Source organism: Sturnira hondurensis, unplaced genomic scaffold, assembly GCF_014824575.4.
Source record: "Sturnira hondurensis isolate 20B ecotype Veracruz unplaced genomic scaffold, ASM1482457v3 Scaffold0010128, whole genome shotgun sequence".
NCBI classification, from domain to species: domain Eukaryota; kingdom Metazoa; phylum Chordata; class Mammalia; order Chiroptera; family Phyllostomidae; genus Sturnira; species Sturnira hondurensis.
Window position 1 is genome coordinate 17,870,748 of NW_028082759.1, and position 18,774 is coordinate 17,889,521.

At 48.3% G+C, this 18,774-nt stretch overlaps 1 protein-coding gene across 2 annotated transcripts; it reads right to left on the reverse strand.

Annotated features, from left to right (window-relative positions):
* Positions 1–132: 132 nt before the first annotated feature.
* Positions 133–13,366, reverse strand: MGST2 (microsomal glutathione S-transferase 2). 2 transcript variants are annotated; one of them, XM_037058211.1, is made up of 5 exons: positions 13,093–13,345; positions 7,975–8,074; positions 5,605–5,675; positions 834–915; positions 133–356 (listed from the first exon to the last, which is right to left on the reverse strand). In XM_037058211.1, the coding sequence occupies exons 1-5, from the start codon at positions 13,148–13,150 to the stop codon at positions 227–229; spliced, it is 441 nt and encodes a 146-aa protein (XP_036914106.1). In that variant the 5' UTR covers positions 13,151–13,345; the 3' UTR covers positions 133–226. The 2 variants fall into 2 exon arrangements, with proteins under 2 accessions (XP_036914106.1, XP_036914108.1); XM_037058213.1 differs by lacking the exons at positions 133–356; positions 5,605–5,675 and having other exon boundaries at positions 840–915; positions 13,093–13,366.
* Positions 13,367–18,774: the final 5,408 nt, after the last annotated feature.

An 18,774-nucleotide genomic window follows, 5' to 3' on the forward strand; every position in this document is an offset into this window, starting at 1 on the left:
AGAAGCAGCTGACCAATGTTTTCTCCTTCTCTTTCTCCCTCTCTTTCCCTCTGTCTAAAAAAACAAATAAATAAAATCTTCAAAGGATATTCTTCTACAAATCCATTTCAAGAAAAACAAAATAAATGCTTTTAGTTTGTTTTAATTGAACCAGTGATACCATATAACCTCCAGCATGGAAATACCTTCTGCAAGCATTTGAGCAAAGGTGGGTGCAGGGGCAGAGTTAGAGGTGCCTCAGCTTCTTGGCGATATTGAGGTCCAGGTACTCATCCAGGAAGCTGTTTGCAATCCCCAAGGTGCCCAGGAGGGTCAACGTGGCCAAAATCCCCAGGCTTAACCGGAAGCCAGTGATCCTGCCGAGCAGAGGGGAGGGGAGGAGGTGACAAACAGCTACAGCAGTGAAGCTGGGGCATCCTGGGGTCACTGCTCACGGACGACACTGCCCAGAATGTCCATGTTTTTGCCATTTGAAACTTTTGGTTCATCACACAAATCAAAGGGGATACCTAACCACAAAAGTCAATTACCTCCTTTGAACATTCAAAGGATTTCTAAAGCTGGGCAGGATTATTTCCTTGGTAACTCATTGGAGAGAGTGCACAATTTCTGCAGGGATTGAAAGTGTGATGGTCAAAGAGTGCACACTCAGTGTGCACTTTTATACTTGAACTTCCCTGGGGAGGAGGTGGCCGCAGACAACAAAGGTGACAACAGACGTCACCTTTGCAATCACAGCCATCCAGTGCTGTTAATACTCTCGGGAACAGGGAACTCATTCAGACTGCATCTGCTACTTTTCACCCAAACACCAACTCGTGGGTTCTCCTTACCTTTTTTTAGCAGCTTCTGAATATCCCCAGAAATACTGGTAACGGGCATATATGTATACCAGACCCAGACAAGTGGCAAAAACTACAGGAAAAAAAAATAGAGAAGATACAGAACGTGAGGGCAGTCTCAAAATTCGAAGACTGAGAAAATGCTTAGGAAGTGTATGTCCAACCAAGACGTGCATCCAGAACACAGAGACCTCTGGTGGCCGTTCAGGAGAAAAACAAGCTGATGGGCATAATACGCAATAGAGAATTAACACAGGAAGATAAACAAATGCACCAGTAAGCACATGAACATTTTTTCTGCATCAGTCAACATCATTCAATACCAGCAAACTGGGATTAAAACCACAAGATGACACCCGTGCACAGCAGAATGGCTCAGACACAGAAAGACTGACCGTACAAATGCTGGTCATGTCGGAACCCTCCTCCATTGCGGGTGGGAAAGCAAAACAGCACAGCCACTGGGGAACAGGTCTGGTAGTTTCTTATAAAGCCAAACACACTTCTGACCCAGCAGTTCCAGTCCTACATATGTACCCAAGAGAAATGAAAGCTCATGCCTATGAAGAGACGTGTACAGAACGTCCGTTGCAGACATTATTCATAATAGCCCCAAACTGGAAATGGCCCTAGAATCGTAAGAGCAAGAGACTGGGCAACCAGACTTTGGTGACTGTGCAGTGGAATAGCACTCGGCCATGAACAGAAACTCAGGGAATTGCAAAAACCTGCTGCTGAGCCGATGGAGCGTTACCCAAGAGCACATATAGCATGACCCCAATTATGGAAAGTTCCAGAATGGGCAAAGCTAAACTGGGATGAAAACCATCGGAACAGCGTTTCCCTGAGAGGAACCGACGGGGAAAGATACAGGGAAATGTTCTAGGGGTCGTCATGTCCTCTAACTCGATAGGGATTCAAGTCACACAGGTGTGGACACTGGTCAAAACTCTTTGAATCATACCCTGAAGATGTTTGGATTTCTTTAAAAATAAGTTTTAGCTAAAAGAAATACAAAGCGTGGTGTGATGTTCTGCCATCCTGTCCAACGGAAACTATGGAAACTCCCCTACACGAGAAGCCCCCTCTGGCCCTCAGCACCTCCCAGGTGCAAACTGCTAGGTCACCACCATTTTCTGTAGTTTCTGCTACATGCCAGGCATTATCTGAGGGGGTGGGGTTAGCGGGGAAATAGATACAAGCTCCCTGCACTTATGGAGTTTTTCAGCAAAGACAGACAACAAACGAAGAGAAAAATGAGAAGAGAATGGCAGGCTTGAAGGCGTAGTGGAAGAGATGAGGGAGGGGACTGAGGAACAAGGGGAGGCACCTCTGGTTTTCCATTCTGAGGGGACAGCATCAGCGTCGGGGCCTGAAGGATGGCAAGGAGGGCCCCCCCCCAGCCCCCCAGCAAGGTGCCTGAGGAAGGGGAGCGACGTGGAGCTGCAGGGTGAGGCTCCCCCTCTAACTTGCGGATCCCAGGGAACTGGGCAGTGGGAGCTGTCCAGAGGACGGTTAATAGGCAACTTACTTTGGATGAGGAAGAAACAAGAGAAAATGACAACGAGAAGACACCTGAAAAAGCCCCCCAGACAGGCAGCGAGACCCAAAGGCAGACGCGGAGTCATTATCAAAAGGCCCTTTTCTCCTCAGCGGCCACTGTGGCCTCACCTGACAAGCTCCAGGCCTGCATCCGTGCCCTCGAGGGACAGAAATGTGAGTCAGAATGAAGTTAAGAAGTCTTGCTCCAGAGGACACTTTATCTCAAAGTCCTCAGGTGACAGTGAAAATTACAAGAAGAAGATGATAGGGCTGCCTTTGAAAGCAGCGGGATTTGGGCCTATTTAAGTTTCAGCAGGGGCGGGTCAAACTCAAACGCAGCAGAGTTATTGGGAAGCAAAAGGGATTGAATTTCTCCAGCTAAGACAGCTGGTGCTGGTCTGACCTCAAAGGGCCGGGCCAAGTCCGGGTAAAGCCCTCAGCTGGCCCAGGGTACCCCAGTCAGGGAGAAAGTGCACACTGGTAGGGTTTTTACATGCAAAACAACAGCACTACATCCTTGGGAACGCTCAACAAAAGGTTCATGGGCAGTTGGGTCAAATTCCATAGAAAAAAAAAACTACACTGTAGAAGATAGTTAATTCAACTCCTTCCTGAAAGAAAAAAAATCCAATAAACCCTATTCTGTACTTGAAAGCTAACTTTCCCCTACCTTGGTGACTGCGAAGTTGGACAAGTTACTTAATCTCTCTGTAAAGCAGGAATTAATTACAGAAACTACCTCACAGGAAGGTTTTTAGTCCTATAAATCCTATATACGAGATAATACATATATACAACTTAAAGAGTACCTGGCCACATAGTAAGTGCTCAATAAATATTAGCTATAATAATTAGGGTGAATTGTTAATTCCATGTTCTATTCCTGTAGATAAACTAGAATTTACGAGTATTTGATGTGAAGACAAACATATAGTTTGTTTCAACTTTTTAAAAAAGCATTGAGGCTTCTGGTCAAGATGGCAGCAGACATGGCTCCCCTCTTCACACAATCACGTCCAAATCACAGCCATCACTCGGGCAAGTAAGAAGTCGAGCTGGATGGAAATGTGACAACCACAAAATCGAGTTGAACGGAAGTCCGACAACTACAGAATTTAAGGAACCAGATCCATGCAGACTGGTGGGAGGGGCGTGAATTCGGAACAGGCTGGCCCCACACCCACACGGATAAAACGTCGGGAGGTATATCTTGAGAGCGAGGAGTCCCAGACCACCCCCAGTCCAGGGTTCCAGTGCCAGGAAGATAAGTTCCTACAACTTCTGGCTGCAAAAACCCGCAGAGAGGAGGCTGCTGGCGCCCTAAGCAGTTTCTCTGGGGAAACCCACACAAGACTCACCTACTCAGACTCACTCCCTCTGAGCTCCAGCACCGGGGTGGCAGCTTGAAGGCCGCCAGTGGCGCACACACCGAAGTGTCTGGCATCGGAGTGAGCAGTAGCCATTGTCCTTTCTCTGAGCCCTCCCACCACAGAGCCAGCAGGCTGGTGCCACATCAGAGGCTCCATCGACCTGGCGAACACTGTGTGACTGACCTTGGAGATCCACAAAGGCTCCACCCCACCCAATTTATGGGCCCACCCACGCTGCTTTTCCGAGAGAATGGCTGGTCTTAGCTCCCAAATCCTATCAAACAGGCAACAGCTGGCTTTAGTGAGCCCTGGCAGCAGCCAGATTAGAGTCACGGCTTGGCTTCACCTGGGAATCTCCAAGCCTAGCACAAGTATCAGCCATCTCAGATTGCTTTACAGCTCAGATAGGGTGCCCTAAGGGAAACACAGGTGGAAGCTGACCTTGGCCTGAAACACCTGGGAAACCCCAGGGCCAACACACCCAGTGCACAGCTACAGACCAGGTCGGAGCACTACCACCCTGCCCCTGCACAGCTGATCCTCCACAGAGGGTGGAGACTGGTGGCCACTGGTCACAATCAGTGGCCCTTGCAGCTGACTGGCCTGGGTAAATCCCTCCCATTAATCTGCCAACAGTAACAAAGGAACAACTAAAACAGGAGGCTGTACTCAGCTCACACAAAGGGTTCGCCTGGAGGTGATAGGGGAGGCTGTGCCACTGGACCCTTCAGGGCACCTACTACATTAGGCCACACTACCAAGACACGGAGTCAAAGCAGCTCTACGTAATACAGAGAAATGAACACAAGGAGGCTGCCAAAAAGAAGAGACAAAGAAACATGGCCCAAATAAAACAGGTCAAAACTCCAAAGAGCTAAATGAAATGGAGATAAGCAATCTATCAGATGCAGAGTTCAAAACACTGTTTATAAGGATGCTCAAAAAACTTACTGAGGACCTCAGCAGCATAAAAAAGACCCAGTCAGAAATGAAGGATTAAATAAAGAACAATTTACAGGGAAACAACAGTAGATTGGATGAAGCCAACAATCAAATCAATGATTTGGAACATAGGGAAGCAAAAACAACTAAGTAGAACGACAAGAATCAAAAAAAAAAAATGAGGATAGCATAAACAGCCTCTGGAACAACTTTAAGCAGTCCAACATTCACCTCATAGGGGTGCCAGAAGGAGGAAAGGAAGAGAAAGAAATTGGAAATCTACCGGAAAAAAATAGTGAAAGAAAACTTCCCTACTTTGGTGAAGGAAATAGACATGCAGGTCCAGGGAGCATGGAGAGTCTCAATTATGATGGATGCAAAGAGGCCCAATCTAAGACACATCATCATGAAAAGGCCAAAGGTTAAAGATACAGAGAGAATCTTAAAAGCAAGATAAAAGAAGTTAGTTACGGGAAGGTTGTCAGATAGGCAGTGGGTATGGAAAATGGGTGAAGAGGTGAGGGGACTAAGAAGGACAAATAGGTAGTTACAGAACAGTCATGGGAATATAAAGTACAGTACAGGAAACGGAGTAGCCAAAGAACTTACATGCATGACCCATGGATATGAACAGTGGTTGGGGGGATTACCTAAGGGAGTGGTGGGTACTGGGTGGTGGTCACAGCCAGTCCACAATCAATAAGAGATAATTTTAAAAAATTATCGAGTTAAATTAGAGCGAAGCAAAGTTAGACTATCTGCAGCACAGTGCTCTTTGATGAACAGAGACGCTGCTTTTTGTATTCAAAACCATTTCCAGGATGCATAGACTGTGGTTGTGTGTGCTCCTAAACAGCTCCAAGGACCCCAGTCTTTGCCCCAGCGAGTCGACTGTATTTTTAAATTACCTTGGTTGAAATACCATCCAGCCATCCACAGCGTAAGTAAGAATACGGGGTAAAACTCCACACAGTTTTGCCTGCAGGAAAAAATAAAGACATGAGTTACTTTACGAGAAAACCCTATTCCAAAGTATTGAGTTTTACTGTAGAGGTAAGATGTGTATTCTCTTTTTACAAAAATAATGCAAGAATTTACATGACGAGCTTCAAAGATCCTCACAGGTAAAATGAGTCTTTTGAGGTACAACCCAAACATTGTTCACGCCTCAGGGCAGGGCCAGGGACCACTGTCCTACGTGTGAGTTTCCAGAAGCAGAATTGAATCGGAGCTCTTTTCCGAAAGAAAGACCAAGGGGCAGTCATAAATCTCAACCTAAAAAGGATTCTGTATCTTACCTAAAGAACCCAGAAAAACAACTCCAATCATATTGAATGGTTTCTTCCCGCAGTTCCCTCACAGCCATCGCCTTCCACTTAAGTCACTCAGCACATCAGAAAAATGGTCTTTAAATAATTTCCCTGAAAGCTCTCAAAGTACATGAATGAGCACACTTCATTCCCATTTAACAGAGAAGGAACGTTTTAAGGCCCCGGGTCAGGGGTGTGTGGGGCAGGGTGCTGGAGTCGGAGGGACTCGCCACGCCCAGGCCACGCCCAGTCCCTCTCTCCTCCTGGAGACCCTTGCCCTTCGTAACGGAGTGGGTAAGCGCCTGCTGTGCTCTCAGCTGACGTCCCCGGTGGGTGGGTGGGTGTAAAAAACGTGGAGGTGAGGTTACTGCCTCTCTCCCTTCACTTTTTTGTCCTTATACAAAATCCAGTGACCCACATTTCCATAATCCTAGCATGGCAGAATGTTTGAAAAAGTACTATCTTTGTAAATTTTCCTTTTCTCTGTAGTTTTTAGGTAGGCAATAAGGTCACTACTTTTAAATCCTAAATTTCAGAAGTAGGACTCGAAGAGGACTAGAAAAACCTAGTGAATGGCAAAAAACAATTACAGAACTACCCTAGAGTAAGAAGAAGGTGATGTTACTAGAGAGCACTCAGAATTGAGATGACCGGGTTTACCTGGGCCTTGTGGCAGGTTCATGCTGGAACAGGAGATGAACGATTCAGCATAAAGCAAACAAGGGTACATTAACAAAAATTAAGGAAGGGACGATTCCTCTCTGACTCAGAACCATGAAACCCTTGTTGGAATACTACACACACTTCTAGGTCCCAGGCTTGGAAATGAAGTGGAAAATTTTAGTCTAAAAATAATGACCAAAATTTTCATGATTGGAGAAAGACAGCTAAAGGACTAGAGCTAACTAGTCTCAAAATACAGACCATGAAAGACACTTACCAACGGTTCTCAAGTACATGAAGCAGAGGGAGGCCAACAGCTACGCCTCTCTCTTCCAGCGGATAGAATCCGAGGAAACATAGTTAAATCACAGCAAGATCAATTTATAACTTGGGTCTACTTTTTATAGAAAAAGCTTTTAATCTAAAGGGAGCAAGGTGCTCCAATTAGACCTGATAGAAGTTTCTAAGCCAAGCAAAATCATAAAGGAATGACCCTTAGTGAAATTGTAGTTGCTATTTTCACAACTGAAAAAAAAAGATATTCTGGCAAAAGTATTCTGCAAAACTCTAGAGAGAGAGTGATCTCAAGGGCCCCCCCTGCAGGAAAGGAAGAGGAATTGAATGGGGACTTTGCAGAAGGGGCCCTGGGCTGGCAACTTGGGCTAGTTAGGCGTTGTAAAAATAAAGTGACCCAAAACGTAAGGAACACTGTTTAATAACAGCTGTCTCATCCTCACAGTTTTCCGATTTGAGGAAACGGCTCCTGGGCAGAGGATAGCAGCAACCCACCCTGCTTTGAAGTGGAGAGGAGGAAATAAAGATAGAAAACTGACAGCATAACTAATTCAGCTTGAGGCTACCTAACTCACAGGGTTCTTGGAGCAAACCACCCTGCTTAGAGACAGAGCAGTCCATCCGAAGACCCAGCCTTTTTGTAAATGCACCCTCTGAATCTGTAGTAAAGGCGTAGACACTTTAGGGGTAGACACTCAAGGCACTGGGCATCTCAGGCTTCAAGCACCCTGAGTAGGGTTCTGGCCAGGCAGAGTGGTTATGTCTTCTCTGCACATCTTTCCCCCCATCAGAAGGGTGTGAAATAAGGTGCGTAAAGAAAGGACCCACAGAGATAGACGGCAGGGTGGGGACTGACTATGGGAGTGGGGGGTGGGCCGGGCAGGGGAGATCAATGGGGGGAAACTGGGACCACTGTAACTGAACAATAATAAACAAACAAATAAGTCAATAAAAGAAGTATGAGCGTATGGCCAGCCCAGACCCCTGAGCCGTTGAAGAGACATTACTCACTGTGCACGAAATACTCTCTCAAACTCGGGGGACCCAGAGATCGCCGGGGGCATGACTTTGTATTTTAATCTTGCTTTTCCTACCTGTGCAGCAAAATAACCTGCGAGTAAAGGGGAATTAATGTTAACAATCTGGCACATTACTATTCATTAATAAAATGCATATTTCAACCACAATTCGATACCACTACAAACCTATTAAAATGTCTAAAATTAAAGAGACAGGTCATGCCCATTTGAAATGACAGACAGCCCAAGCTGGTGTCACTCAGTGGATTGAGCACAGGCCTGTGAAGCAAAGGGTCGCCGGTTCAATTCCCAGTCAGGGCACATGCCTGGGTTGCAGGCCAGGTCCCCAGCAGGGGACACATGAGAGGCAACCACGCATTGATGTTTCTCTCCCACTCTTTCTCGTTCTCTTCCCCTCTCTCTAAAAATAAGTAAATAAAATGTTTTAAAATAAATAAGTAAAAATAAAACGACAGACAAGTGAGGAGAGAGGAGCAACTGGGACTCTCACCCGCTGCTGGCGGGGATGTGGGATGGCAGGACTACTTGGAACAACAAACCACTAGGGGGGGGTGTTCAGTCAGGAGTCCAGAGACAACGTGATTTGGCCGTTCCACTCTCAGGTATGTCCTCACAAAGACTTGTACGTGGGCGTTCACAGCAGCTTTGTTTATAATCGCCTCAAATTAGGAACAGCTCTGACGGTTAATTTTATGTCTCAGCTAAGCGAGGCCCCAGTGCTCAGTTGTTTGGTTACTCATCAGTCTAGATGCTTCTGTGGAGGTGTTTGTTAGATGTGATTAACATTTACATGGGGGGGGCTTTGAGTAAAGCAGATTATACTCCTTACAGTGGGTGGGCCTCATCCAATCAGTAGAAGGCATTACCAGAAAACAATGAGGTCCTCAAAGAGGAAGGAGCTCTGCCTCCATACTGCCTTCAGACTCAAGGTGGCAGCACCTCCTCCTCCTGGAATCACCTCCTCCTGGAATCTCCAGCCTTCCAGCTCACCCTGCAAATGGTAGACTTGCCAGCATGAACCTGGCAAGGTTCAATCATCATAAACCAGCATGATTTCTTAAAATAAATGCAGTGTGTGTGTGTGTGTGTGTGTGTAGTTTGTAGTTTGTAGTCTGTAGTTTGTTTCTCTGGAGAACGCTGGCTAACACAAATGTGTGTCAAGAAGAGAGTGGGTGAACAAAGGATGCCATCTGTGTGTGTAAATTCAATAGGATGCGCTCAACCGTAAAAGGAATGAACTATTGCCCCAGGGAACAACGTGGATGGATCATAAAATAACGATGCTACGTGGAAGAAGCAAGACCAAGTAAAAGGCTAACACTGTGTGATTTCATCCATAATAAACTCTCAAAAATGCAAGTGAACCTATAGTGACAGAGAGCAGACCACTGGCTGCCTGGAGATAAGGAGGGTCAGAGGCAGAGTGAGGGTGGGGGTATGGGGCGGAGGTGGGGAGCATTACAAGAAATTTCTGCGGATGATGGCTCCCTGCCTGACTCAGTTTCCCTGTTATAAATTATTATGATCTGCCTCTTCATTGGCTGCCTGGAAGGTGCAGAAGATGCTCAAATGCCCACGTAGCTTATGGCTAATTCTGTGAGCCTCATTCTCTCTCAGTAGTTCTCAGTTCCTGCCCTGTGTCCCTCTTTTAACCCTATAATTAACTTTTGCGGTCTCTTATGTTCCTTCAGATTGTTTCTTCCAGTTTCAATTTCTTACCAGTTCTCCCCAATAATATGCTGGTCTCCCTTATTTTAGTTCTTCAGTATCTGTTTTCTATTTGCTAATGTTTCAACAAGAGTTTCCTTCTCCACCCCCGGTTTGCAGGTGCAGTTGTTCATTGTTAGGGAGTTAAGGGTGATGTGTTTCCTCTGGAAGCGTGATGCTCTTTTCTCCCCTCCGACAAGAGGTGAATCCTCAGTGACCCTGGTTTAGGAAGGGCTCTCCCACCAGGACACCTCCCTTCCCCTTGACTCCCCTCTGCTGCTAAGAAACTGTTGTGTGGGGTGTAAAAGCTGGAGCTGAGCGTCACAGTGTGTAAAGGGTCACCACTGAAGCCTCTCCCATTCAGACTAGAGCCACCCCACTGAAGCCTGAGACAGCAGAGCAAAGATCAGGAAACTGGGAGCCCTGTTGGGTGTGGCTCAGTTTGTTGGGTGTGGTCCCACAAAGCCAACGGGCGCCTGTTGATTCTGTCACAGCACCTGCCTGGGTTGAAGTTTCGGTCCCCAGTGGGGGCATTCACAAGAGACAACCAATCGATGTCTCTCTACCTTCTTTTTCTCCCTCCCTTCCCCTCTTTCTAAAAAGAAATAAATAAAATCTTCAAAAGAAAACCTTTCGAGGCAACATAAATCTGGAGAGGCCAGTGGCTCATAGGAGCCAAAAAGGAGATCTGTCTACTGAGGGGACAATTGGGACTTGGCCGTCCGGCTCTCACCACTGCTGAGCTGTGTGCTCCGAGATTATGCGTTAGCAATGGTGCAAGGGCCTGCAGCTTCAGAGGGAGGCTGTGAGGAGGGGAGGCTTTGCAAGTCTTCCTCCAGGTTGTGCATTGCATGTGGCCGGCTCTGCCTTGGGGTACGGCAACAGTTCATAGACAAATATTGCATTTGCTAAGGTTTGTCCCCTCAAACACTGGGGTGTGGCAATAGTTCATAGAGATATGCTGATGTTGCACAGTGCCAGCCACCTGCCACCCCCAGCCCCGGGAAGGAGGACACAGTGGGGCCAGCAAAGCCTCAAGGGGTGGAAGCCCCTCTTTGTTCTCAGCTCAGGCGCCGCAGTGAGACCACAGCTACCACTGGAATGAGAGAGTGAGGACAGAAAGGCTGTTTCACTCCTGTCACTGGAGAGCTTCCATTTTCTTTTCCTTCCTATGAGTTTACCAACCATGACTCAAGAATTGTCTCCTTTTGCTTTGCCTGTCTTGCTTCTCTTCCTAGCTGTCTCCAGAGGGACCGTCTGCTGGGGATGCTGAGGGGGACCCTGCACCCTGCTCGCCTCTCCCCCGGGTGCAGCTCCACCCAGGACCACTCTCTGCAGGGAAGCAGCGAGCACGGGGCAGACCCCTCCGAGCATCTACCCTGGGCCAAGCACCCTGGTGCGCATGTGCCCTGCCCAGTGTCCTGTTTAACCCTTTCTGATGAGGACATTGAAGGGCACAGGATCCTGGCCAGGGACGCCCAACGGGTTAGTGGCTGAACTGGACAAATTCAAGATTGTCTTCAAAACCAGAGCTGCTTCCCCTATGACACATGGTGTCCTGACTCCATAACCCCCAGCAAATTCTGGTTCTTAGTGCCAACCAATGGGTTTTGTCGTGTGTAATGCACACCCACGTTTCCGTGTGCGTTATACACAGGGTTATTATACCCATGGTATGCAATCATTAAACCCATGTATAATGCACATCCTTATTTTCCCCTCAAAAAATGTGGGCAAAAAGGTGCAAATTACACACAGCAAAATACAGCAGTTCATTCTCTCTCCCTCTCTCCATCTCTCCTCAAACATTCCCAAATAAAACTTAAAAGAAAAAGAGAAAGAGAGAGAGAGAAAGCCCTGCCTGCTGTGGCTCAGTGGATTGAGCACTGACCACGAACCAAAGGGTCGCTGGTTTGATTCCCAGCCAGGGCACATGCCTGGGTTGCTGGCCAAGTCAGGTCCCCAGTAGGGGGCGACATGATAGACAACCGCCCATTGATATTTCTCTCCCTCTTTCTCTCTCCCTTCTCCTCTAAAATAAATAAGTAAATAATTTTAAAAAAGATTTTATTTCTTTATCTTTAGAGGGGAAGGGAAGGAGAAAGGGAGAGAAATATCAATGTATGATTGCTTCTCGTGAGTCCCCTGCTGGGAACTGGCCTGCAACCCAGGCATGTGCCCTGACTGGGAATCGAACCGCAACCGTGTGGTTAGCACACAGGCCCACGCTCAATAACTAAAATTTTTTTAAAATTCCCTGTCCACCCCTAGTCACCCCTGGCCCAGCCTCCTCTCTGTCCTCCCACTCTCACTCATGTCATTCCACCAGCTGCCTGACCTTCTGGCCGAAATTCACACTGTCCCTGGCCCCACCAGCCACAGAACCCTCCCCAGGAGGGTGGCACAGGCTCTGCCGCCCAGGGGTACCCAGGGCCCAGCCCCTGTGCTCTCTGCAGGGACCAGGGGTGGCTGTGCCTTTGTGCAGGTCTGTGTGCTTCTGGGGTCAGTCACAAACTTCCTGCTCTTCCCCACAAATGGCTGTGACTCAAGCCACAAATTGTGTGTCTTAAGGTGTGATATTTTCATAGATCCACAAACGGACAGACTCTGCAAGACACTGAGGGTGGGTGCACTCTGGACTTTACCCTCGGCCGCCGTGCCTCCTTGCAGTGCGCACCCTGCCCCGAGTCCAGGTAAAACACATTTGGAGAGAGAAGAAATGTGTGCACTCGGTGTGAGGTCTTGCCCACCAGCGCTCAGACTCTCTGCCCCATTTCGCAGGTAGCAGACCACAAACTGAGCAAATGTGTTCCCCTCGGAGGAAAAGCCCTTTATTTAGCCAGGCAACTGAGATACGGAATAATTCTGGTGCAAAGGGGCTTTAAAATGCAGAATTCAGTACTTAATCCGAAGCTCATATTTCTGCAGGAAATTTTTTCTAACCTGATAATCACCTGCCTTAAGCAGTTTATCTAAAAAAATGCATTAATGAAGAGATCAGTGTTTTAGAAAGCACCGCCGGCGTCCAAGGCAGGCACAATGTTGCACTCGTGATCAACGCTTTGAGCCACTCTCCCCAGGTTAGCACACTCCGAAGGCTCACTGACCTGGGCCGAGGGCTGGGACCACAGGTGGGAACTAACCCCTGCAAGGGTGCAAATCTCCGCCTTCCCCCAGGGAAGGAGGGAGGTGCTGATGACCCGAGGGGCCCACGGCCTTCCGGTCTTCTGAGCAGCCAGGGCCACCAGCAAGTAAGTATGAAACCCGAATACCGGCCCTCCCTTCCCTCTGCCGCGCGCGCAAACACACACGCACACACACACGCGCGCGCACACACACGCGCGCACACACACACGCGCACACGCAGTGCCCCGGCGCCCACCTTGCTGACAGACAGAGAGGACAGACACAGCAGCCAGCCAGATCCAGTTCTCAGCCATCTTCCCCAGGGAACGTTCTGCTCCACGGAACTAGTTGCGGAAATAAGGGGAAGATGACCCGGGCGCTTTTGCGACCTTTCTTATAAGACAAACAAAGCCAGCGAAGAGAGAGAAAAAAAAAAAGATGCTTCCAGCGGCTGAGTTACCTTTGCTCTGGAACAGGAACAGGAATCAGGAAAGCTGGCAGCTCTGGGCTGCCAGTCAAAGGTCTTCATCTGACCCCGAGTCGCTTCCTGACCTCGGCTTGCCCACCCTCCCCCACCCTCCCCCCCATGCCCAAGTCGCCTCCAGCAAAAGCACTTGCTGTAAAACAATTTTCCCTCCCTTCCCACCCCCCACCCCCAGCTCCAAGGCCTTGCTGAGACCTTTCTCCCCTCCTGTAGAAAAATAAAAGATTGAAAAGCATGTATTTAATCCCACTGAGATTTAAATGTTTATCTAATTTAAAGAGATCCTAACTCTAGTCCCCAGTAAATAGCAGACCCAGGCTTTGAACCCTGGTCCAGCACACCCCATCTGGGCCCCCTCCCCGTGCCCGGCCCCCGGCAGTCACCCAGACACTGTCCTGATCATGGGGGCCACAGGGTTGGGGTTTTTTTGAGATATGACTAACATAAAACACTGTATTCATTTCAGGTCTACCACCTGATTCAACATTTGTATCTATAACAAAATGATCGCCCCAATAAATGTAGTTAACATTCATTACCTCACAGAGTTTTACATTTTTTTCCTTGTGATACAACTTTCAAACACAGGACACTACATTGTTACCTGCAGTCACCGTGTTGCACGTTGCCCCCCCCTCCACCCTCCGTGAGTTACAGATTCTGTAACTGTAAGTTTGTATGTACCACAAGGTTAGAAGTTGTGAGAAGGGAGAGGCCCAGGAGGAAAGAAGTGGAGCCGTATTCCAAGCTGACCTTGGTGGGAGACACAGTGCTCAGGGCGCTGCAGGGCCCCTTCGCTATGGGAGCAGCCAGTTGCAGGGTGGGTCCCTCTGCACCTGGGGGTGTCCCGGGAGCCCATTCATCAACACTGCTCACCTCTGTCAACGAGTCTTGCTCTTTAAAGATGCAGCTTCCCTCAAAACAAAGTTGGGGTCCCTTCCTTCTTTGACTCAGCACGCTGAGAGGGAGCCCCAGACCCTCAGGAGGGCCAGCGTGTCTCAGTCTCACACAGGTCGGCACCGGAGCTCTCGGTTGAGACCCTGAATGTCCCACCTCCTTGGGCGGAAGCCTCGGCTTGTCAAGACCTGCTGATGGGGGCTGAAGGGAGGATGAAATGAAACAGGCTGTTATGAGGGTTGAGTTAGTTAACATTTATTATAAAGCACTTACAACAGCACACGGCAACTAAAGCTGTGTGCTGTGTGTTTGTTAAATAAGTGCATAAAGTACCTGGGGAAGTACTTAGCATAGTAGATACCTAATGTTAAACGATATTTGTGAAAAAGCAAAAATCAGGCCTCTTGGGCAAATACAAAGTGAAACACATCAAAGATTTTATTGAACTCATTAATGAGGGAAGCAGTATGACATTTTAACCAGTTCAAAGGAAAATCCCAAGAAACATACATGTATAGTGCTAGGAAATGATAACTGGGTAAATTTTGAAGATCTTATTGGCTTTATTTGGCCATTCGTGAATCGGGCAAAACACCATCTGGTAGATAGAGAGGACCTCTGAGGAGCTGTACAAAATGAAAGATTTTGTAAGCAGAAGGAGCAGGAACAGGGAAGTCAGACCAGATTAAAAAAACAGTTATTGCAAAGTCACTTTCCCGTAGGGGCCGGCAGGGGTTCATCCGGTGGGTTTGCGACCTGGTGCCGAACAGGCACTTCCGACGGACTGGAGCCGAAGCCATAATTACGTCGGGTGTGGCTTCTCAGCCTAAGAGACTCCACTCGGGGCCTGTTACCTTGTTTTTCACAAGGAGGGAATGCAGAATGCCAAGATCCATTTACCAATACCTGTAAACCAGGCCTTTGTACAATGCCCCGTTGGTCTCTTCAGGTTCCCCTGCTGTGATTCGTCCCTGAAACCACAGGCAGACTAAAACTAGGCAAGAAGACAAATCCTAGAAGTGCAAAGCCACACCCAAACTTTCTCGTGTCCTTGACTGAACGGCTTTGGCCTTCAGTACACAGCAGAGATCCCAAACCGCAAGCCAGCTGCCCTGAACCCACACCCCCTTCAACTAAAAGAACTGCCTAAATGGCAGGCCAGATGGGGAGGCCTGGGCTGGGCCTGTGGGGGGCAGAAGCTCTCCAAGTGAGCAGACGGTTCCGAGAACATGGAATGGCCCGACGGAAGAAGTGAGCAGGGGAACGCAGCCCCTGCCTCACAGCTGAAACCTTTGGGTGTTCATAACTCCTGTTTTGAGAACCTTGGGCACATCCCTACTAGAGAGCTAGTTTTTCTTTAAAAAACAGACAACTCCCGAGCAACCTTCGTGTCTCCCCAATGAATCGCTGCCTTTCCACTTTCCTGAGATTCCCTACTGACTCCTCCCACCAATGCCAGCCAGTCCCCAAACCCAGGCCCTAAGAGATGACAGAACCAAAAATAAAGTGCCCCAAGTGCTTTGAAGTCCCACGCCCTGTGCGTTCTGAAAGTGTAGCTAGTTTCTGCCTCTAGGAAGGGGTACAACAACGGAGCTTGGATAATTAATGTTAAGCACCTCACGCGGTGACAAAACCCCTGGATGACTGCACGGTTGAAACGTTGCCATGGCATCGGCAAAAACATCAGGAAAAAGAGCCTCACCAGCCGGGTTTCTCCGGACTTTTTCCCCGATGGACCGATGGACCGAAGGGGAAACCACTCGCCCCGATGGTCATACGTGAAGACCCTCCTGGGCTGTGTCCTGTTCTTCACATTTTTGTAAGGAAAATAAGCAGAATATTGCTAATTACTGTAAAGTGTTTTTAAAATAAGTATATTACCTATATAAATTCAAAACAAACGTGTAAGCATTTCTGAGAGTTTAGCTTGTTAGTTTAATCACTGCTTGTTCCCAAAGTTGCACTCTGGCTAAGGCAAAACAGAGAAGCCACGGTTCGGCCACAGAGAAAACAAACACAAAAAAACTCCCGATTGTGCGGCGGAGCTGTTGTCATGAAATATAAGCTCTAAATGAAATTATTTCTGTGTAAAATAAGATGAAAAGAGGTGATACATTTAACTATAGACACGTTCTTTCTCAGGCCAATGTCCCCCCAAACTACCCTCGGCCTCATCTCTCTCTGTCCTACCCCTAACCCTCCAAAATGGGCAAGTTTGTCCTCTACTTTCGGCTGTCCCTGCAGTGGACAGCGCCCGTCCCCCAGGACACCCACGAATAATCACAGTGATCACGGAGACTGATGACCATCGCATTCGCCCTGACAAGATCGGGTGCCTTCAGGGTGGCATGGCTCCGGAGCACAGGTGGCACACGGGCCGAATCCGGCCCCTACCTTGTTTTATCCCTCCCAGCACCTTGTTTCTACCCAGCAACAGCGTCGAGCTCCTTGCCCCTAGTTAAGGAGTAGTTACGTTTATACAGTCCTAAAATTCCATTTGGCCCTTTGAAGGCAGCCTCAAGGCTGATGTGGCCCCAGGCGAACATGAGTTTGACATTCCTGCTGTAGACTTTAATATTCACTCTCCATGGGCCTGGAAGAGCCCCCTAACAACACAGCAGGGGGTAAACAAAGCTCAGATAAACCAAATTGAAAATTACACCCAACCTACATTTTGCAAAACTTTAGAGAAAAAACACCGCAGCAGCCCAGCAGCATATTTTCTCCCCCTTCAGAAACATGGGTGCGGAAACCCAAGCTACAGGGGGCCAAGGGCAGAGGGTCACAGCCAGGTTACACTGAGCCTCAGGTAGTGACACTGAGTGACATTCCTGCCCATGGAATGTCCCATCAAGGCTCGGAGACAGAGAAAAAAGGGCAGAAAGGAGAGGAAAAAGAGGTGAGCCCCGGGGCGCGCAGTAAAAACAGCGCAGGCTTGGAGCCGGTCACCGGGACTCGCAGCGTTGGGCAGCACTGAGCGAGCCCGTAAACGGCCCTGGGCGTGTCTTCTCAGGGAGAGGTAATGCTGCTGGCCGTCTGGGGTTCCTCTGATGAGTCAAGGGCAGAGTGCGAGGGACGCAGATAGCCCGGAACCTGGCCCGGGTCTCTCGGCCACGCCCCTCCTGCCCGGGGCGGCGCGGGGGGGGGGGGGCTACAGGATCCATCTGNGGGGGGGGGGGGGGGGGGGGGGTCTACAGGATCCATCTGTTGAGAAGGCCCCTCTGCAGAACAGAACGCCTTACAATTTCTAAGACTGTGAAGATTTCCCAGAAGAATGAAAGCAGAGCATAGAATCGCTTCAAAAGGGCGTTTGACAGTAACAGAAGGTCTCAGCTGAGTTGTCTTCAGTTTACGGAGGGCTCAGGGGAGCGTGGGGGGGGTCCAGCAGAATCTAGGCCTGGTGAGGAGGATCAGAAATCCTCATTGTCGACCATGGTGAGCATGGCAGCCAGCCCTCCCCACACACACAGCCACACACGGATTTCACACCTTCGTGCACACACCCACACACACTCATAAACCCACATACGCAAAATATTCTCATTCAAAACCACACTCGTACATACCACACTCGTATACCCCCATGCGCACTTGCACACTCATGTGTTCACACAAACACTCTCACACTCACCAACTATACACTGACGTCCCAAAAGGGGACTTGTAAGCTGAACACTCAGACCTCAGACATGGCCTCACACCAACAACATTCTAACTGGCACCTGTGTCTCCAGCTTGTCCCCGCAAACAAATTGTGACCTGGCAGGTCACACGCGAGTATGGCACTCACTCAGGCAGCAACTAAAGGAGGTAACACTCTTGGTTTGCCTCTTCCTTTTCCTGGGTCAGCCAAAAAGTTCACTTGCTTTTTCCTGTACGATGGCTCTAGTAGCACGTGGGTGTCTTTAACTTCGTTTGAAACAATTTTGTTAGATTGTACTGGGACAGCTGCCGTATGGGTGTGCCTTTAAAAAACTTGTCCAAATTGGTGAATTTTTGTGCAGCCATTATAACAGTGAAGATGGAAGAAAATATGCAACATTTTTGGCTTATTATGCTCATGCTTGGTTATTTCAAGAAAGCTAAAAACAAAAAAGATTTGTACAGTGTATGGAGAATGTGCTGTGACTGATCCAACGTGTCGAATGTGGTTTGTGTAGTTTCACGCTGGAGATTTCTCTCCGGATGATGCTCCACGGTTGGGTGGACCAGTTGAAGTCGAGAGAGATGAAACTGAAACATCAATTGAGAACAATTAACATTATACCACATGGGTGATAACCACTATACTCAAAATAGCCAAATCAATAAAGTTATTGGTAAAAATGAAAAGTGTGTCTTTTATTGTATGGAAAAAACTAGACAGACTTTTTGGCCAGCCCAATAACTTTTTTAACTCAGTAGTGTTGCAAATTAAGTACTTTAAAACAAGGTGGTGGGTGTGAACTCCCTGCCCCGTGGGGTGAGGCCAGGTTCCCTGGGGGCTGTGCTCAGAGCTACATTCATCAGCTTCCTGGGACCGGAGCAGCCAGAGATGGGAGTGCCCTGAGCCCAGAG

What these genes read in the sequence shown, in the direction of transcription:
- MGST2 (XM_037058211.1), bottom strand. Translation starts at nt 13,150, where the DNA reads ATGGCTGAGAACTGGATCTGGCTGGCTGCTGTGTCTGTCCTCTCTGTC. An exon ending in GAGAGAGTATTTCGTGCACA is followed by an intron (nt 5,676 to 7,974) that starts GTGAGTAATGTC and finishes TTTTTCCTGCAG; the next exon opens with GCAAAACTGTGTGGAGTTTT. An exon ending in TGGATGGTATTTCAACCAAG is followed by an intron (nt 916 to 5,604) that starts GTAATTTAAAAA and finishes TTTTTCCTGTAG; the next exon opens with TTTTTGCCACTTGTCTGGGT.